The 22,350-nt window shown below is 46.7% G+C and overlaps 1 protein-coding gene across 2 annotated transcripts in view; it reads left to right on the forward strand.

Moving 5' to 3' along the window:
• The first annotated feature begins 257 nt into the window (after window positions 1–257).
• The window catches only part of GMDS (GDP-mannose 4,6-dehydratase), a 964,998-nt gene continuing 942,905 nt past the window's right edge, over window positions 258–22,350 (forward strand). The window contains exons 1-2 of one of the 2 annotated variants that reach the window (XM_077269772.1): window positions 258–396; window positions 945–1,074. In XM_077269772.1, the coding sequence (XP_077125887.1) occupies window positions 1,000–1,074 (75 nt within the window). In that variant the 5' untranslated portion in view covers window positions 258–396; window positions 945–999. Of the gene's footprint in view, window positions 568–944; window positions 1,075–22,350 lie in introns of both variants that reach the window. The other variant, XM_077269773.1, reaches the window with a different exon arrangement.

Here is a 22,350-nt window from a genome sequence, read left to right on the forward strand (position 1 = left end):
GTAGTAAGAGGTGGCCTGAAGACCATGTGGCCATAAGCTGTTCTGCAGCATGTAACACCCTAGAAACAATACTGGGGCATAGCCATGCAGATAGGGGCTGTGCCATATTTCCCAGGCCCTGACAATGCAGGGCAGCCCTCCCTCACACACACGCTATCATCGATCACTGCTCTGGTCTCCTCTCCAGTCAGTGCCGCAGCTTCACAGTTCCCGCTAAAAGCAGAATACGCTCCAGCCAGCTCAAAAGCCGGTGCCACGTGACTTCTCGCTGTCATGTGATCTTCTGACGTCAGCAGGTCCTTGCTGATGAGCTGTACCCGGAAGTCACATACCTGAGCCTCAGTGTCCGGCTCCCTTGATGTGCTGAGCGGCCCCGGTGACAGCCTGCGGCCCCCAGTAATGACCTCCTGATAATGAGTGTGTGCAGGAATAAAAGCACGTGTGCGGGGTACATGACACGTTCATTACAGCTGTCCGGCACCGTATGGGTGCTGTCCGCATGGCCGGTGCTGCTGCCCCATGACACCATTGCTCTCACTACAGTGACAACACACTGACACGCCACAGGTGACAGGGCAGTGTGGTGACAGGGCAGTGTGTAGCGCCGCCAGCTGCAGTGTGTAGTGACAGGGCTGTGTGCAGTGTGTGGTGACAGGGCTGTGTGCAGTGCCGCCAGCTGCAGTGTGTGGTGACAGGGCTGTGTGCAGTGTGTGGTGACAGGGCTGTGTGCAGTGCCGCCAGCTGCAGTGTGTGGTGACAGGGCTGTCTGCAGTGCCGCCAGCTGCAGTGTGTGGTGACAGGGCTGTGTGCAGTGCCGCCGGCCCCTGATTATTACCCATTAGCAGGGCGTTCCCTGACAGCCAGGGCCCAGCCCGTCCACGCCTTCCTCTCACCTGAGTGTATGAAGAGCAGCCGTCTCACCTGTCACTTCCTTCTCCATTCAGTGCCTGGACTGCAGTGAGCACACACAGCCGAATCCTCCAGAGCACCACTGACGGAATGGCCGCCAACCTAGGAAATGGGTCCCAGTCTGTCTCCAGGAAAGTGGCCCTGATCACGGGGATCACCGGACAGGTAAGCTGTCTCCATGCACTCTCCTGGCGGCTCTGTGCCATGTGTGCTGCTGTTACTGCTGTATGTCTCTCTATGGAGAAATGCCTGATCTCTCCAAGACGTTCCGTTAATCATTAAGGCGCAGTCTTTGATTTCTACATGTTAATTGTAACATTTTGGCTAGCATTGGTGCAACATGATCATCCACGTGTGGAGCCACGGCTACATTTAGCTGCACCCCAAGGGCCCATCCAGGCGTCCATTGATTTCTTGTACATGTAAAAAATGGTTTTACTTGCAATTTTGTGATCAGATTTACATCAGTGTTTGGTCAGTGGATCAGTTTTTACCTTATGTCTGTTTTTCTCATATGCCAAAAAAAAACTGATAGGTTTCTGAAGCTTCTCCAGTCAGTTAACACTTACCCCAGTAGGTTGCCGTCTACATGACGTCTCAGACTTTCAGGCTGATTAAAACTAAACATGTCTTTTTCTTTTGAGTGGATAATAATGTCACAAAAAAACCCACACATGAACAGCCAGAATTTTTGCTTTCTTGGCATTTTTTTTCAGTGACTATGAATAACACCAAAACTTTTTCTCCACTCATGGTTAGTGGTTGGCTGACGCCATTTATTGTCAAACTGCTGTGATTTTTTTTTTTTTTTTTTTTTTTTTTTTTTTAAATCATGACAACCCAAAATATCCAAATGACCCTGATCAAACGTTCACATACCCTAGTGATTTTGGCCTGATAACATGCACAGAAGTGGACACAAATGGGTTTGAATGGCTACTAATGGTAACATCCTCACCTGGACCTGTTTGCTTGTAATCAGTGTGTGAGTTTCTGGGATCCAGACAGACTCTTGCATCTTTCATCCAGCCACTGACATTTCTGGATTACAAGCAAATGGGTCACAGCTGAGGATGTTACCTTTATTAGCCATTCAAACCCATTTGTGTTAACTTCTGTACATGTTATCAGGTCAAAATCACCAGGGTATGTGAACTTTTGATCAGGGTCATTTGGATGTTTTGGGTTGTCATTATGATTTAAAAAGAAAACCCAGTAGTTTGACAATAAATGGCTTCACCCAACCACTAACAATGAGTGGAGAAAAAGTTTTGGTGTTCTCTGAGAAAAGGCCAAGAAAGCAAAAATTATTTTGAGCACAACTGCATACAATGGGTACATGTTCTACATCTATGAAAAATGCAGAAGATACACAGGGACATCTGATTGAGGCCTTAGGGTTCCGTCTCACAGTGGCACTTTGGTCGCTACGACGGCACGATCCGTGACGTTCCAGCGATATCCATACGATATCGCAGTGTCTGACACGCTACTGCGATCAGGGACCCCGCTGAGAATCGTACGTCGTAGCAGATCGTTTGAAACTTTCTTTCGTCGTCAAGTGTCCCGCTGTGGCGGCATGATTGCATCGTGTAACAAAGGTTGTATACGATGTGCGCACAGTAACCAACGACTTCTACATCGCAAATACGTCATGAAATTATCGCTCCAGCGCCGTGCATTGCAAAGTGTGACCGCAGTCTACGACGCTGGAGCGATGCTGGAGCGTCACGGATCGTGCCATCGTAGCGACCAAAGTGCCACTGTGAGACGGTACCCTTAGGCTATATTTCCAAATGATGACAAATCCTCAGTGTTACAGTACCAACATGGGGATGAGATTTTAGCACCTCTTATCTGCACACTTGTAGAGATTTCACTCTTTTCAATGCTAAGAGCGATATTATCCCACAGCAAAATCAGCGGCATAATCCACACAGTTCAGTGTGGAATCTGTAGCTTCAGGTTTGGTAAACTTTACTTTGCTTTTTATTGTCTTATGCAGATTATAACCTGGTGATGTTTGAGGCTAGATTCCTATTTCTGTAATACATGGTCCATGCTAAGCTGTAATACTTTCTATGAATTTGAGGCAGATAGTACCCGTTTAGTTATTGTGGACTATACATTATGGACATGTGAATCAAGTCTAAATGAAGGTAAGATTACACGGTGCAGTTGGCTTCATGCAACTGCTTATCTTACTCTATGTGCAGGTGGCTGTACTAACACTTGGACCAATCTTGCAGCAAGGTATCTTCTGAAACGCTTCACTGTTTTCTATTCACCACGACAGCACCCACTGAGAGAGGGGATCCGCCCCTAGGAACAGGAAACCTACAGAGAGATAAAAGGGGCGGCCCCCCCTCGCTCCTCAGTTGGTTTCCTGTTCCCGGGTGGAACACCTCAGAGAGAAACTCTGCGGACTTAAGGAAGAGGAAAAGCTTGCCTGGACTGCCGCCTGTTCGTCTCTGTTGAGCGGCAGGGGCTCCAGAGTAAGTCTCAGAGAAGGGGGATGTCCTGTTGGCTTCCCCCTATCCTGATAACATCAGCATGGATACCGAGTTAATAACAGTCTCCCTGATGGGAAACTGTTATATCGCTCCACCGCGTGTACGAACCCTTCAGCTATGCCTGGTAAGAGGTTTCGTTTTCTTTGCTTACCCCTCGATGATGCGGTGGGATGTGGCGGTGTGCAGTGCGGCAGCGGCAGCCTCGGTAAGCGGCGGCTTCAGCCGCATGGATAAGAGGGAGTGTGCGCATGCGCAGTCTGGTAGCGTCCCGGAAGTGGATTGTAGGACTTCCGGGGACGCAAGGTCAGCCTGGGTTCGGCTGTAGGTACCAGTATGGTTACCAGTGATTGAGGTGCGACAGCATCTGTGGCTGGAGGAGGAGACTGCGGGCCGCACACCAGGGCTAATCGCTGAACTCCCTAAACGGTCAGTTACAAAAAAAAAAAAAAAAAAGGTGTGTTTTTTCTCAGCATGAGGCACAAGCAGGGCTATATAAGGCAGTTTTAAGGCACTACAAGTTGCGCAACATGTCGTCCCAGGAGGATATCGAGCGCCCACTGGAGGATTTAATCCTGCCTAGTGGTGATGCGAAAAAGAAAAGCAGTGGACACTCGAAAATGAGTGACTCCACTGAGAAATCTGTGAAAAAATCTGGCCGCTCTTCGCCAAAAGCAAATCGTACCCGGCAGACGGTATTTAAACCTTATTCCTGGGTGAAGGATTAAGTGGGTTTATGATGGCTAATAGTAGTTTCTCCCGCTTCTGTTTTATAGGGTAAGCGGACGGAGAAAACTAGACACAAGCAGTGTGCGATGTGTAAAGAGCCCTTGCCAGACTCATACATTAAAAGATTATGTCAAAGCTGCATAGATTATACCTTGCAGCAGGAGAGTTCGGTTAGGATGAACGAAATTCGTCTCATTATAAGAGAAGAACTTCAATCTTTGGGAGGTAGTCCAGCTAGGAGTATGGAGAAAAAAACCAGGAGAACACCTTCACCTGCAGTGGAAACATCAGCTGAAAGTGGGGAAGTTAATTCAGACATTTCTCAGAGATCAGGTTCCTCGGATGATGAGGACTTTGTCTGTTTCCCTACGGACAATGTAAATAATCTGATTAAATCAGTGAGAGGTACTATGGGGGTGTCAGAGTCTAAGGGTACTGTCACACAGTACCATTTTGATCGCTACGACGGTACGATTCGTGACGTTCTAGCGATATCGTTACGATATCGCAGTGTCTGACACGCAGCAGCGATCAGGGATCCTGCTGAGAATCGTACGTCGTAGCAGATCGTGTGGAACTTTCTTTCGTCGCTTGATCACCCGCTGACATCGCTGGATCGTTGTGTGTGACAGCGATCCAGCGATGTGTTCGCTTGTAACCAGGGTAAACATCGGGTAACTAAGCGCAGGGCCGCGCTTAGTAACCCGATGTTTACCGTGGTTACCAGCGTAAACGTAAAAAAACAAACAGTACATACTTACATTCCGGTGTCTGTCCCCCGGCGTCTCAGCTTCTCTCCACTGTGTGAGCGTCTGCCAGCCAGAAAGCGAGCACAGCGGTGACGTCTGACGTCACCGCTGTGCTTGCCGGCTATGGCGCTTACACAGTGGAGAGAAGGAGAACGCCGGGGACAGACACCGGAATGTAAGTATGTACTGTTTGTTTTTTTTACGTTTACGCTGGTAACCACGGTAAACATCGGGTTACTAAGCGCGGCCCTGCGCTTAGTTACCCGATGTTTACCCTGGTTACCGGGGACTTCGGCATCGCTCCAGCGCCGTGATTGCAACGTGTGACCGCAGTCTACGACGCTGGAGCGATAATCATACGATCGCTGCGACGTCACGGATCGTGCCGTCGTAGCGATCAAAATGGTACTGTGTGACAGTACCCTTAGGAACCTCAAACCCCTCAGGACATTATGTTCGCTGGTCTTTCACAAAGAAAGGGCCAAGTATTTCCGGTAAATCAGGCCATCAAGGACCTTGTTAAACGGGAATGGAGTAAAGGACAAAAAGGGTTTGTACCTGTCTCATGTAAAAGACGGTATCCCTTTGACGATGAGGACTTGACCACTTGGTCTAAAGTGGATGCAGCGGTGGCATCCACCTCCCGCCGTTCCTCCCTACCAGTGGAAGATGCGGGTTCCTTATCGGATCCTATGGACAGAAAATCTGACACGCTCCTTAAAAAATCATGGGAGGCCTGTGCTACTGCCTTTAAACCTGCAATTGCAGCCACATCCACTAGCAGGTCTATGCTGGTGTGGTTAGACCAGCTAGACCAGAACATCAAGGCGGGGGTATCCAGGGAAAAACTGCGCGCCGCTATTCCTTTAATTAAAAGGGCGGCTGCATTTATATCCGATGCCTCTATAGACTCGCTCCGTCTGGCGGCCAGAACAGCTAGTCTCACCAATACGGCTCGTCGGGCCTTATGGTTAAAGAACTGGAAAGGAGATGCCCAGTCCAGGTCCAAGTTGTGTGCCATACCCTGTCAGGGTGAGTACCTCTTTGGAACCGTATTAGATGAGATACTCAAGAAGGCGGGTGAGAGGAAAAAGGGGTTCCCTAATCCCTTTAATCCTTCTTACAGAAGGGCGTTCAGGAAGCCACCATTCGGGAAGAAGGGAGGCTTTAAAGATCGATGGAACACTAATAAAGAATTTAAACAAAAAGGGAACTTGTTCAATAAACGCCCCTTTAAGCCAGCAGATAAATTCCATTGACCCCGTTTTGCCAGTGGGAGCTAGACTTCTACACTTTGTGAAACAATGGAAGGAAATAACGGTCAATCCATGGGCCATCAATTTAGTGTCTTCAGGCCTTGTGTTAGACCTCACTCAAACACCTCCAGATTCCTTCCTTCTCACATCATTAAAATCTAGACCTCAGCAGGAGGCCCTTGAAACAGAAATTAAAACATTAATATCCAAACGAGTATTAATAAAGGTTCCATCATCCCAGATAGGAAAGGGCTTCTACTCCCCCCTGTTTCTGATTACTAAGCCCGACGGCTCTTTCAGAACCATAATCAATTTGAGAAAGCTGAATTCCTTTATAAAACACAGGTCATTTAAGATGGAATCTATTCGTTCAGCTATTAAAAATCTATTTCCAAATTGTTACATGGTAGTATTGGATCTCAAAGATGCTTATTACCATCTCCCCATACACCAATTACACCAGCAATTTCTTCGGGTAGCAGTGGTTGTAGATGGGGAGGTCTGTCATCTACAGTACCGGGCAATGCCATTTGGTTTATCCATGGCTCCGAGGGTTTTTACCAAATTATTGTCAGAGGTAATGTCTTTCCTACGAGTAAGGGACACACTGGTAATCCCGTATTTAGATGACCTGTTGATTGTAGGTAAAAATTCTCTACAGTGTGAGGAAAGGTTAGAGGAAGTATTATTTTCTTTGCAAAAACTGGGCTGGATTATAAACTGGGAAAAATCCAAACTCCAGCCAGTGACATGTCAGAAATTTCTGGGGCTCCTATTGGACTCAGTTGACCAGATATGTAGGCTTCCTGATGAGAAGAAGACCACTATAATTAATAAAGTGAGTTCAGCCATTAGTAAGCGCAGTATGTCATTGAGAAATGCCATGTCTTTATTAGGTTCCCTAACCTCTTGTATTCCTGCGGTCCAATGGGCGCAATACCACACTAGACAGCTTCAGAAATTTATATTGCAAAGGGAAGGAGACCTGGATAAAACAGTTGTTTTAACGCCAGAGGTGTTACACTCCCTTGCATGGTGGTTAGATTGGAGCAATCTGTCTAGGGGAGTTTTGTGGGTAATCACTTCATGCACTAATATTACCACGGATGCTAGTCCTGATGGCTGGGGGGCACATTTTCAGGATCAGGTAGTCCAGGGTCTCTGGTCTGGTGCTGAGCTTGAGAATTCCTCTAACGTAAAAGAGTTGAAAGCTGTATTTTATTCCCTGCTCCACTTTCTCCCTCAGCTGAAAGGCTCTCACGCAAGGGTCTTCTCCGACAACACTACCGCAGTGGCTTATCTCAACCATCAAGGAGGTACACGGTCGGAAAATCTTATGGGGATTGCTTCAGACATCATGGAGCTAGCCAAAGGTCACCTACTATCCTTGTCGGCAGTTCATATCAGAGGCATAGACAACTTTCGTGCAGACTTCCTCAGCCGCCACACTCTGCACCAGGGGGAATGGATGCTCAACAGGGAAGTTTTCAAATTAATAACAGCCAAATGGGGTGTACCCCAGATAGACTTGTTCTCCACACGAGCAAATCGTCAGGTCAAGACGTTCGCCTCTCTATGCAGAGAGGACCATCCGGACATATTCGATGCCCTCCATATAACGTGGGCATTCGATCTAGCCTATGCGTTTCCCCCATGGAATCTACTGCCGGTGGTAATAAGAAAAATAAGGGAAGAAGGGGCAAGAGTTCTGCTGATAGCCCCATTCTGGCCCAAGAGGCCATGGTTTTCATGGCTCAGAGCGATGTCAGTTTCAGACCCCTGGATTCTGCCTCAGTCCAAGGACCTTCTATCTCAGGGGCCGTTCCTACACCCTCAAGTAAAAGGAATGAACTTGACTGCCTGGAATTTGAGAGGCAGTTACTAGAGCTTAGAGGTTTTTCTAGAGGACTAATAAATACCCTAATGAAAAGCAGAAAGCCTTCCACCACCAAAATCTATGTTAGAGTTTGGAAGAAGTTTCTTGAATTTCATACCGCACAAATCTCTTCGGAGATTCCTATAATTCCAATACTGGAATTTTTACAGAGGGGTCTGGACTTGGGGCTCTCGGTTAGCACGTTAAAAGTCCAAATTTCGGCTCTAGGAGCTCTCTTTAATTCTGACATTGCGGGCAATAGATGGGTATCTAGGTTTATTTCTGCATGCGAAAGATCAAAACCTATTAAAATACCGCAGATTCCTCAGTGGGATCTGACGTTAGTCCTGGACGCATTGACACAAAGTCCTTTTGAGCCTCTTCAGACAGCCTCATTAAAGCATATCTCATTAAAGACGATATTGTTAGTGGCATTAGTATCTGCCAGAAGGGTGAGTGATCTCCATGCCTTATCTGTAGATCCTCCATTCCTATCAGTGACTTCTGATAGAATAGTGTTAAAGACAGATCCATGTTATCTCCCTAAGGTGGCCACTAATTTTCATAGGTCTCAGGAAATCTTGTTACCTACCTTTTATGAGAGCCACTCAACTCCAGAAGAAGCTAGGCTTCACACCCTAGATGTTAAAAGAGCTGTTCTAACTTATATAGATAGAACTAGGGACTGGAGGGAGAGTAGGGCTCTCTTTGTGTCTTTCCAGGGGAAAAACAAGGGATCCAGAGTCACAAAGAACACACTGTCGCGCTGGATCCGGGATGCTATAGTCTTGGCGTACAGATCTAAAGGAAGAGATCCTCCTCTGCATATCGGAGCACACTCCACTAGAGCCTTATCGACCTCCTGGGCAGAGAGAGCGAACGTGCCAATACACCTTATATGTAAGGCTGCAACTTGGTCTTCGCCTAATACCTTCTATAAACATTATAGGTTAGACCTTTCTGCTGCTTCTGATCTAACCTTTGGGGTTTCGGTTCTCGGCTCAGTTAACCCACCCAATCTATAATCTCTGTAAATCTCTCAGTGGGTGCTGTCGTGGTGAATAGAAAATACCGAATTACTCACCGGTAATGCTCTTTTATAGAGCCCACGACAGCACCCATTCGATTCCCTCCCTTTTCTTTATGTAGTACACGTGGTGTCTTAATAGGGAGTTGTATATAATACAGTATAATGACATGAAGTTGTAAATATGTATATATGTCTAAACCTGTTAAACTAAAAAACCTGGCGGCGGTTCCTCCTATTCTCTGTAAAACAACTGAGGAGCGAGGGGGGGCCGCCCCTTTTATCTCTCTGTAGGTTTCCTGTTCCTAGGGGCGGATCCCCTCTCTCAGTGGGTGCTGTCGTGGGCTCTATAAAAGAGCATTACCGGTGAGTAATTCGGTATTTCTCTTGAATACACTTTTAAGATCAGATCTGGACAAAGACCATTCCAGTTCAGCTCCTCCCAGCGCTGCTGCAGGCGATTGACCGCTCTCTCCCTTGCGTGTACATGGGAAGAGACCTGGCTCTTACTTCTAGGAGCGGAGCTGGAATAGTCTCATCTCCCAGGTATAGTCCTCCTGTCTACAGCTGCTGCGTGCTATACTTTCCTGTGTAAGAAGCAGCCACTAGAGATGAGAATATATCTACACCCAGACTGACACAGCCCAGCGAAGCTCAATGTGCCTTGGATTGGGGTCTGCCCTGCTCTAGGCAAGTGAGTGCTGTCAGTAAGGAAAAATGCTCGGAAAGCAATTTAAGGGGGCGTAGCGGTGCACTGAGCATAAGAAGTAAAGCGTTTTTATCTGCCGCTAAAACACTGGAATCTATACTCTTGTAATTTTTACAGGTACTCGGTCCGCAATACAGCTGTATACCATATCTTGCGGTTTATAAGAGCCACCCCAAATTTTGAGGCGAAAAATAGGAAAACATATATTTTTTTTTTTTAATAAAATGGTGGTGCTTCTTACAGTCCAGGCGTCTTACTGGCAGTGGTGGCTGCTGGTGTTAGGTGGAGCAGAGTCGCTGCTGAAGGAGGCAAGAGTGGTGCTGCGGGTGTCCGGTGGTGCTGGGCCCCACCGACATTTTGTGAAAGCACAGAACCCCCACACTGCTTAATATGTAGTGGACTCTGGGGGAAAAAGCATGCGCAGATGCGCTCTTGGTGCCGAGATCTCGACCTGCGCCTGTGCCGCATCTTCGGCCATTTTCCTGGAGACATCGCATAGAGGCAGGCGCAGATAGAGATCCCGGCTTTCCTCCATCTAATGAAGTTAGAAGCCGGACCCCAGAAGAAGAATGGCGGTTGCTACCTCTTACCGCTGTACCACCACCGCACATTGCCGGACTGCCACACCACCACCACCGCAACACCCCCAGCTCTGGGCCCGCAGCATTGACCCCTCGTTAAGAGCAGTGTTCGGTTTGTAAGACGCACCCCCATTTTCCCTCTAATTTTGAGAATCATAAAAGTGCACCTTATAATCCGAAAAATACGGTAAATACTTTAATTTGTATTTTAGTGGGGGCAAATGTAGTTTCAAAAGCAAACACACCAAAACTGCATGGGTGACGTTGCCGGTGTGGGAAACTATTATGTATGTATATCACACTTAAATATTACAATGATAACACAAGTTAACATAAAAATGCAGTTTTTAAATAAAGGACTATTTTTATTAAGGGATAGAAAAATCCAACCTACAATGCTCTGTATGAAATAGTTACCGCTCCCCGCCCCTAAATTAAATGTGATTTTATTTTTAAACATGTTTGGGAAGCAGAGTTCAAACGCCCTAGTTACACGCAGGCCTGATCTCGATCAAGAAATCACTTAAATAGAACCTGCATGACAAGTGAAGTAGACTAAAAGCTTGACATCGTGCTGCAGTCCAAAGAAATTCTGGAACAAATGAGAAACAAAGTACTGTACATACTCGAGTATATGCTGAGATTTTCAGCCTTTTTTTTTTTTTTTTTTTTTAGGCTGAAAGCGCCCCTCTCTGCTTATACTCGAGTCATTGTCAGGGGGTCGGAGGGGGAGCGGCGGCTGTCACATCATACTCACCTGCTCCCAGTGTGGTCCCTGCTTCTCAGATTGTCTGACGCTGGCAGCTTGTTCCTGTGTTCAGCGGTCACATGGTACTGCTCATTAAAGTAATGAATATGGACGCGACTCCACTCCCATAGGGGTGGAGCGCATATTCATTACTTTAATTAGCGGTACCATGTGACCGCTGAACACAGGAACAAGCTGCTGGCGACAGAAACCATCGCATCGGAGAAGCGGGGATGGTGTCAGGAGGGGGTGAGTATGACTGGGGAGGGTGAGCACAGCGATATTCACCTGTCCCCGTTGCACCGCCGGGCTCCGTCTTCGCGTCCTTTGCTGTGACGTTCAGGTCAGAGGGAGCAATGACGTGGTTAGTGCACGCCCTCTGCCTGAACAGTCACTGCAGAGACCCGGAAGATACAGCGGAGCATCTTATGGGGCCCATCATGAACTGTATGGAGCATTATATGGGGCTCCTGATTCAATATGGATATTCAAAAACACTTAACCTACTGATGTCTCAATCAACTTTACTTTTATTATCTATTTTTATTTTTGAAATTTACCTGTAGCTGCTGCATTTCCCACCCTAGGCTTATACTCAAGTCAATAAGTTTTCCCATTTTTTTTTTGTGGCAAAATTAGGTGTCTCAGCTTATACTCGAGTATATACGGTAATTGATATCTGTCAGTCTGAAAAAGGTTATAAAGCAATTTCTAAGGGTGTGTGTCCACGTTCAGGATTTGGTCAGGATTTTACATCAGTATTTGTAAGCCAAAACCAGAAGTGGGTGATAAATGCAGAAGTGGTGCATATGTTTCTATTATACTTTTCTTCTATTTGTTCCACTCCTGGTTTTGGCATACAAATACTGATGAAAAATCCTCACCAAATCCTGATGCAATCCTGAACGTGGACACATACCCTAAGGCTTTGGGACTGCAGCAAACCACAGGGGAGCCAGTATCCACAAATGGTGGAAACATGGAACAGTGGTGAACCTTCCCAGGACTGAATCTATGAAAATCTATGGGGCTGTGTGCTATCTCAGAAAACAGCACTAGTACACATCACATGGATAATGTGCAAATGTAGCTTGAAGGCTAGAAAAGAGACTAGAAACAACTACTTTTTTTATGGAGACAAATGATGTCTCCGAACAACCCCCTATAAAGGCACATGAAACACTAATTTAGTGCTCATGCCCACTTACGATGAAATCGGACAAATTCAATCCAATAAAAAATCGATTTGAATTCAGACCAATGTTAATCTGATTGTGTTCATCTGTTTTTTTTTTTTTTTTTTTCTTTTTGCTCTAATATCTTCCAGATCGGATGACAGTCGGGCTGGAAAAAAATCGCAGAATGCTGCGATTGTAATCAGAAAACCGATCGCATCCTGCAATAAAGTCAATGGGTGCTATAAAAAAAAAAAAAAATCGCACAGCACTCGCACCATGCGAGCGGAGATTCAGTGACTAGCAGTGATATCACCAAAGCTGCGCTCCCTGCTGGCATAAACTCTTGAGCATGGGACAATGCCAGCTGATTTTCCCACGTTGTAGAGTTCATCTTAGGTCATGGCGGCAGGGAGCGCAGCTTTAGTGACGTCACTGAAACTCCGCTCCCAGTATTATATTCATTCCCCAGTAGTGTACAACTGGGCCGGTCGCATTAGAAGCGCTCCCGGTTGTAAACTGTGTATACCCCAGATATGGATTACGGCGTGGGACTGACTGTACGTCAGACAGGTATGGGTATATTGTTAGTTTGTTTTTTTTGTTTTTTTTTTAATACAGGAGATTGAGGGCTTCACTTGGAATGGCAGTAACAATAAAATAGTCAGTGTTTAGTGTTTTATTTCATTACAATACTTTATTCTGCATGTGTGTTTATTTAACCCTTTACATGCTATAGGATTAGTAATGGATAGGTGGCTTATTGACAACTCTCCATTACTACTAAGCCGGCTTAATGTCACTTTACAATACAAATGTGACATTAACCCCTTATTACCCTATATTCCTCTGCTACAGGGCAGTTGGAAGAGAGGCTTAGTGCCGGAATTGGCGCATCTTACAGATGTGCCATTTCTGAGGTGGCTGAGTGCTGGTGTTTGTAGCCGGGGGGGCCAATAACCATGGTCCCTTCCTAGGCTATGAATCTCAGCCCGCAGCTGTCTGCATAGCATTTTCTGGCTATTAATTATAGGGGAATCCCACATTGTTTTTTTTTTTTTTTTTGGGGGGGGGGGGTCCCCCTATTTTAATCAGTAAAGGCTAAATATACAGCTGCGGGCTGAGATTCATAGCCTTGGAAGATCCACGGGTATTCACCCCTTTCTAGGCTACAAACATCTGAATCCTCCCCCGTCGCTGGCGTTCCCTATCTGGCGCAGAAAATTGCGCGGGAGCCCACGCCAATTTTTTATTTTTCTTTTCCCTGAAAAGATTCTTTTATTAAATACATGTCCCCTAATTTGCGCACACACACCTGTCTATGAATTTTAAAGGTGCTTGTGTGTGTGTATAGATATATAGATAGACATATAATTTTAAAGAATATGTTGTTTGAAAATGACGTGTAAATGACATACAGCAATTCTCTATGTAAAAGCTCATGTTGAAATCGCATTGCAATCAATAGCAATCGCACTGCATTCGGATGTAAATCGGATGCTAGGTGTGAAATCGGATTGTACTCGCATAGAAAATGCATGACTCTTGCATTGCACTCATCCGACTCTCCTGCATCAAAATTGGATTATTGTTGTTGTTATTGTCATTGTTATTGTTATTCCAGGTCACCACCTGACAGCACCATGGAGGACGTCCTTCTTATCCATAGTGGGACAGGAAACCGCGAGAGTTTAAAAGGACCCTTCAGTGTTTTTCCGGTCCCACTGTGGATGGGAACGACGAGAGCTCCGTCTGTCCCATGCAGGTGGTGAGGATTGGGGGGGCTCTGCCTCTTCCTTCCCACTACAAGACCCTGCTTTGCTGAAACCCGAGTAATAGGGTCCCTCAGCAGCACCAGTGTAGCGCTGCTCCTGGTGAAGGGTCGCTGCTCTCGACCCTGGATGTAGCCCTGATGTACCTGCGTCCGGACGCCTCTGCAGGATGCTTCCTTGACAAGCGGATCCCCCGGGTGTGACTGCAGGCCATCGTGAGGACGTGAGCTGAGGTGTCTGTGGCCAGGAGCGCAGACCGCATCGGCTTCCTGACGAGTCACTTCCGGTTCACGGCTGCCACGCGCGTCACCTCCGGGTTGCAGCCGGCAGCATGGATTAGCGTCCTCTTCCCTCCTACTCCCCGCGACATAAGGAGGATCCGGGACTGGTGACGGCGACGGTAACTGATATCTAAGGTATGTGTTAAGACCGGCGAGTCCTGCATCTGATTCTGCAGGAGCTGTGCATGTGTTCAGTGGGTTGTCAGCCCAGAGCAGCAGCATGGAGGATACGAGGTCTGAAACACTGCAGGAGGGCCAGGCACATGCGAGTCCCCGGCTGGGGGTCTGCTCCCTATAATTTCAATAATCGTACGGGCCCATCAGGTGTTTATATTATCTGTTGTAGGCCCCGTCGGTGGATAAGAAGCCCGGCAAGTATAAGAAGTGCCCCATCTGTGCCGTAAAGCTCAAAGACTCCTGGCAGAAATCGCTTTGCGAGTCTTGCACCAGCTGTATTGTGGGAGAAGAGAAAGCTTCCCTGATGTCAAACATGAGAGCCATTGTCAGAGAAGAGGTGCAGGCCTCGATATCTGGCTTGACCTTTCCCCAGCTCATCCAGTCTGACCCTCAGGATCCACAGAGATCTAGGAAGAGACAGAGAACCAGAGCGGTCATCCGAGGACAGCTCTTTTGATTCAGTTCTGGAAGATGAGGAGTTGGTCAGGGAGCCTCCTGAAAGAGGGAAGAAATATTTGTTCTCATCTAATGATATAGATTAGCTCCTAGAAGCAGTTAGATGGATTATGCAAATTGAGGAGCCCTGAACTACTCAGTCAGTTCAAGATGAGATGTTTGGGGGGCTACATTCTCAGACTTCGAAAGTCTTCCCTGTAGTTGCCCATATTCGTTCTATGATCTTAGAAGAATGGGAAGAAACAGAGAGGAGGATATCAATTCCTAGAGACTTCAGACTTCACCTACCATTTGATCATGAGGAGGTCAAGGAGTGGGAAGATATCCCCAAAATTGACATTCCGCTTGCAAGTGTGTCTAAAAGAACTGCCATTCCATTTGAGGACTCCTCTAACTTAGGCCGGCCTCACACTCAGCGTATATAAATACAGTCCGTTTATTACGGCCGTAATATGCAGAAAAGTCCCCAAAATAGTGGTCCGTATGTCGTCCGTAGGCAGGGTGTGTCAGCGTATTTTGCTCATGGCATCCTCCGTATGGCATCCGTACTGCGATATTTTCTCGCAGGCTTGCAAAACCGACACCTAATGGATTTATGTGCTCAAATGTTCGTAAACACATATATACAGTGTGTGTGTGTGTATATATGTATATGTATATGTATATGTATATATATATATATATATATATATATATATATATATATATATATATATATATATATTACATACAATATTTTTTTCTGTATTTAAATTTAATTCAGCGTGGTATATGTGAAAAGCCGGTAATTCAATTGCCGGCTTCTCATTTCTCCTTCCCAAACCCGACAGGATATGAGACATGGTTTACATACAGTAAACCATCTCATATCCTTTTTTTTTTTTTTTGCATATTCCACACCTCTGCTTGCTGTCTCATCTGCTGCAATAGACTCTAATGGTATAGCTTCCCACCTCTGCTTGCTGTCTGTCATCTGCCACTGTACCATCTAGCAACTTATTTTAATGTGCCTGCGTAATGTTTGGTATAATTCATTGGTTGTATTGTAGGATGTACTCACTGTTTGATGTATATCCATTACTGTGGCCACTCTAGATACAATCAGGTGAAGGTGTTATAGCATGTTGCCTGCGACGATGCCTTTGATCATTTAACCACCCCCTGGTGTGCTGGCCCCAGCTGCCAAATTATCCCCACCCTGGTCCCATAATCCATCTCTTCTGACCCATCACTGGACTATAAATGTAGAACCATCCTTAGGGGGGCACGCTAGTGGGGGGGGGAACGCGTCACAGAAGCAAAGCGTCACGGAAGATAAGCGTCGTGATACCACAGTTATTTCATGGCAGTTAGTCAGGGCAGGAGTCAGGTAACCCACACTCTGCTCTCCCTTCTATCCATGTGCTTCATTCCTATCCTGCTATGCTCCCTTGCAATGCACATTCACCGCCCAATCCCCCTCCACCACGACTCATACACATCAGCTCCTCACTGCTTCCATCTCCCATGTACAGCTCCCATGAACTTCTGACCTTCCTGAAAAACCTCAGCCCATCTTACCCAAACACACTGCACAAAAAAACTTCAAACATTTCAAAACACTACTTGCTTTTTATCTTGTTACTCCTACTGATTTCGGGGGACATGTCTCCTATCCCCTAACCTCAACCGCTACCCTACCTCATATCAAAACCATACTAACCTTATTAATATTACTTGCACTCCCTCACCTCTCCCTTTTCAATTGTGCCCTTTGGAATCCACGGTCTGTATGTAACAAGCTCCCTTTCCTGCACAACTACTTTCTGAACAACTCTCTATCTGTTGGCCCTCACTGGATCCAAGACTCTGACACTGTCTCCCCTGCTGCTATTTCCCATGGTGGCTTACAATTCTCCCATTCCCCAAGACCCACTAACAGACCTGGTGGTGGAGTCGGCATACTCTTATCCCCCCAATGCACGTTCCAGGTTATACCCCCCAGTTCCTTCACTTTCATTCCCTTCTTTTGAGGTCCACACCATCAGGCTCTTCCGTCCCCTCTCCCTCAGAGTAGCGGTCATATACCGGCCCCCAGGCTCACCCACCCACTTCCTGGACCACTTCTCAGCCTGGCTGCCGCACTTCATGTCCTCAGAACAACCAACCCTTATCCTGGGAGACTTCAACATTCCCATTAACAGCCCCACTTCCACATCTGCATCCCAGCTTCTATCACTAACCAGTTCCCTAGGCCTCTCACAGCTCTCAACCTCTGAAACACACAAAGACGGTAACACCCTGGACCTGGTCTTTGCCTGACTCTGTTCAATCTCTTACCTAGATAACTCACCACTTCCCCTCTCTGACCACAACATTCTCTCCTTCACACTCACAACTCCTCGCCCACCCCAGCACCCTCCTACCTACCACACATTCAAAAATCTACATACCATTAACCCTCATACACTTTCAGACTCCTTACACTCATCACTGTCCCCAATCTCCTCTTTTTCCTGTCCTGATCTGGCGGTACATCACTACAACGACACTCTTAGAAGCACCCTAGACCAAGTAGCTCCCCTCACCCTCAGAACCTCCAAACAGAGTGAAACAGCCCTGGCTCACATCGCAAACCCGATTTCTCCAGCGATGCTCTAGGTGTGCTGAACGCTTATGGAGGAAAACTCGCACCCCAGAAGACTTCATACACTTCAAATTTATGTTAAGGACCTATAACTCTGCCCTTCACCTTGCCAAACAGACCTACTTCACCACTCTGATCTCATCACTATCCAACAACCCCAAGAAACTTTTTGACACCTTTCACTCCCTCCTCAGGCCAAAAGCACAAGACCCTATCACAGACATTTGTGCTGATGACCTGGCCTCCCACTGTATAGAGAAAATAGACAATATCCGTCAGGAAATCCCAGACACCAAGTGCAATGACTCCCATCCCTCCCTGTATCTCCCCTTGCTCACTCTCCACATTCGATCCCATCACAGAAGAAGTCGTCTCCAAGCTCCTCTCCTCTTCTCGTCCAACTACATGCACTACCGACCCCATTTCCTCACACCACCTCCAGTCTCTCTCTCCAGTTGTCACAACTCACCTAACCACAATCTTTAATCTCTCCCTCTCCTGGCATTTTCCCCTCCTCCTTCAAACACTCTATCATTACTCCATTACTAAAAAAACCCACCCTTGACCCATCATGCGCAAACAACTACAGACCGGTCTCCAATCTCCCCTTCATCTCAAAACTCCTGGAGCACCTAGTCTACTCCCGCCTTACCCGTTACCTCTCCACTCATTCCCTCCTAGACCCTTCACAGTCCGGGTTCCGCCCCCTACATTCGACAAACTGCACTCATCAAGGTGACCCATGACCTTCTGACAGCAAAATGTAACGGTGACCACTCTCTGCTCATTCTCCTCGATCTTTCTGCAGCTTTCGACACTGTTGACCACCCTCTCCTACTCTCTAGGCTCCAGTCACTAGGCATTAAGGACACTGCTCTCTCCTGGTTCTCTTCCTATCTTTCTGAACGCTCCTTCAGTGTTCTGTTCTCCGGCTCCACTTCATCTCCTCTTCCTCTCACTGTCGGGGTACCTCAGGGCTCAGTCCTTGGCCCCCTTCTCTTCTCCCTCTACACAGCCCCAATTGGACAGACCATCAGCAGATTTGGCTTTCAGTACCATCTTTATGCTGATGACACACAACTATACACGTCAGCCCCTGACCTTACCCCCGCTGTACTACAGAACGCCACTGACTGTCTGTCTGCAGTCTCCAACATCATGTCCGCTCTCTATCTGAAACTCAACCTCTCCAAAACTGAACTTCTTCTGCTCCCGCCTTCTACTAGCCTCCCTAAATCTGACATTTCCCTCTCCGTGGGTGGCACCATAATAACGCCTAGGCAGCAGGCACGCTGTCTGGGTGTTATGTTTGACTCCGATCTCTCCTTCACCTCCCACATACAATCTCTTGCCCGCTCATGCCGCTTACACCTAAAGAACATCTCTAGAATCCGCCCTTTTCTCACCATGGAGACCACAAAAACTCTCACTGTCGCCCTAATCCACTCCCGTCTGGACTACTGCAACTCTCTATTAATTGGCCTCCCCCTCACGCGACTTTCCCCTCTCCAGTCTATCCTTAATGCAGCAGCCAGGGTCGTCCATCTGGCTAATCGTTACTCTGACGTGTCCGCTCTTCGCCAGTCGTTACACTGGCTGCCCATTCATTACAGGATACAATTCAAAGTACTTGTTCTCACCCACAAAGCTCTCCACAGTGCGGCACCCCCTTACATCTCCTCCCTCATTTCTGTCTATCGGCCTAGCCGACCGCTGCGCTCTGCAAACGACTTTCGATTAACCTCTGCACTAATCCGTACCTCCCACTCCCGACTCCAAGACTTCTCCCGTTCTGCGCCAATCCTCTGGAATGCTCTACCCCAAGCTATTAGGACCATCCACAACTTGCATAGTTTTAGGTGCTCGCTCAAAACTCATTTGTTCAGAGCGGCCTATCACGTTCCCTAATCAGTCATTTTATGTTTGTGTGTGTGTGTGTGTGTGTGTGTGTAGCCCATTCACTATCTCCATCTACCCCCCCCCCCCCCACCCCCTGAAGATGGCTGGACCATCATTGTAAATACATCATTGTAAATACACACCTGTACTTTGTATCTCCCCCCCTCATTGTAGATTGTAAGCTCTCACGAGCAGGGTCGTCTTATTTTGTCTTATTTTGCTTTATTACTGTATTGTTAACATTGTTACCTATGACTGTTGTGTTTGAAACTGTTAAACTGTAAAGCGCTGCGGAATATGTTGGCGCTATATAAATAAAGATTATTATTATTATTATTATTATTACTAATGTTAGTAGTGTGTATGTGCAAAATTTGGGCGCTGTAGCTGCTAAAATAAAGGGTTAAATGGCGGAAAAAATTGGCGTGGGCTCCCGCGCAATTTTCTCCGCCAGAGTGGTAAAGCCAGTGACTGAGGGCAGATATTAATAGCCTAGAGAGGGTCCATGGTTATTGGCGCCCCCTGGCTACAAACATCTGCCCCCAGCCACCCCAGAAAAGGCACATCTGGAAGATGCGCTTATTCTGGCACTTGGCCACTCTCTTCCCACTCCCGTGTGGGGTAATGAAGGTTTAATGTCACCTTGCTATTGTAAGGTGACATTAAGCCAGATTAATAATGGAGAGGCGTCAATTGTCACCTATCCATTATTAATCCAATTGTATGAAAGGGTTAAAACACACTCACACACTATTAAAAATTATTTTAATGAAATAAACACACAGGTTGTTTTAATATTTTATTGCTCTCTCAATCCACCTGAAGACCCTCGCTCGGCAAAATAATAAACCAACATTATACATACCCTCTGAACTGTCACGTCCCACGAAGTAAATCCATCTGAAGGGGTTAAATCATTTTACAGGCAGGAGCTGTGCTAAAGCACTCGCTTGTACCTGTAAACCCCGGGTGCTGAAAGGAAAGCAGGATGATCTGTACTTACATTGAGTCGCGGTGAGGCGCCCTCTGCAGGATGAACTCATGAACTGCAGCCTTGGAAAATTTCCCACGCTCGAGTTCATGTGAGTTCATCCTGCAGAGGGCGCCTCACCGCGACTCAATGTAAGTACAGATCATCCTGCTTTCCTTTCAGCACCCGGGGTTTACAGGTACGAGCGAGTGCTTTAGCACCGCTCCTGCCTGTAAATTGATTTAACCCCTTCAGATGGATTTACTTCGTGGGACGTGACAGTTCATCAGAGGGTATGTATATTGTTGGTTTATTATTTTGCCGAGCGAGGGTCTTCAGGTGGATTGAGAGAGCAACAACCTGTGTTTATTTCATTAAAATAATTTTTAATGTGTGTGTGTTTTTAACCCTTTCATACAATTGGATTAATAATGGATAGGTGACATTAACCCTTCATTACCCCATATCCCACCGCTACACGGGAGTGGGAAGAGTGGCCAAGTGCCAGAATAGGCGCATCTTCCAGATGTGCCTTTTTCTGGGGTGGCTGGGGGCAGATGTTTGTAGCCAGGGGGGGCCAATAACCATGGACCCTCTCTAGGCTATTAATATCTGCCCTCAGTCACTGGATTTACCACTCTGGCGGAGAAAATTGCGCGGGAGCCCATGCCAATTTTTTCCGCCATTTAACCCTTTATTTTAGCAGCTACAGCGCCCAAATTTTGCATATATACACTAACATTAGTAGTGTGGAATATGCAAAAAAAAAAGGGATATGAGATGGTTTACTGTATGAGATGGTTTACTGTATGTAAACCATGTCTCATATCCTGTCGGGTTTGGGAAGGAGAAATGAAAAGCTGGCAATTGAATTACCGGCTTTTCACTAACACCGCTGCGTATTTCTCGCAAGTCACACTGCTGGTCCATGTGGAATCCGTATTTTTCTCGCCCCCATAGACTTTCATTGGCTTTTTTTTTTTTTTCCGCAATACGGTGACAAACGCAGCATGCTGCGACTTTCTACGGCTGTACAAGACCGTAATATACAGCAGATAGGAGCTGGGCCATAGAGATTCATTGGGCCGTGTGAATTTTACGGACGTAGTTTATGCGCTCATACGTCCGTGAGGCCGGCCTTAAAGGAGCCAATGGACTGTAAGGCAGATGGGCTCTTAAAAAGAGCTTGGGAAAGCTCAGCGGCTGTAATCCGCACAAATATTGCGGCGACATCTGTGGCGCGAGCCATGCATTTGTGGGTATATGACTTGAAAGATCAATTGTCAGCTAGAACCCCTAGAGAGTCTATTATTAAAGTTATCCCTCTACTGAAACTAGCAACCGGCTTTCTTGCAGATGCTACTGCAGAATCGGTTAGGTTCACAGCTAGAGGCTAGTCTTTATCAAATGCAGCCAGGAGGGCTATATGGTTAAAGAACTGGTCAGGGGATGTTCATTCAAAAAATAAATTGTGCTCCATTCCATTTTCAGGGGGCAGAGTCTTTGGGCCCATACTTGATGATATTCTGGAGAAAGCTTCAGATGTGGAAAAAAAAAAAAAGGGGTTTCCTGAGGAAAAACGTATGAAGTACCAGCCCTTTCGCAGGCCCTATTATAGTCAGAGATCAGACTATAGGGGGTAAGGGAAAACAGGGGAGGTGGAGCTATCAGAAAAGGGGAGAGAATAGAAACAAAAATAGAGATTCCGGTCCCTCGACCTCTAGATCAGAGTTTCGAAGGAAGTGACTCCACCAGGATAGGCGGGCGGTTGTTGAACTTACTGGGAGATTGGGAAAGAATTACCAGAAGTCCTTCAGGTCATACCCCAGGGATACAGAATAGAATTCGACTCCCTTCCTCCAGAAAGATATTTTGGTCAAACGTCCATCTCTCTTCAGCC

The sequence above is a fragment of the Ranitomeya variabilis genome, chromosome 6 (genome assembly GCF_051348905.1).
Source record: "Ranitomeya variabilis isolate aRanVar5 chromosome 6, aRanVar5.hap1, whole genome shotgun sequence".
NCBI classification, from domain to species: Eukaryota; Metazoa; Chordata; class Amphibia; order Anura; family Dendrobatidae; genus Ranitomeya; species Ranitomeya variabilis.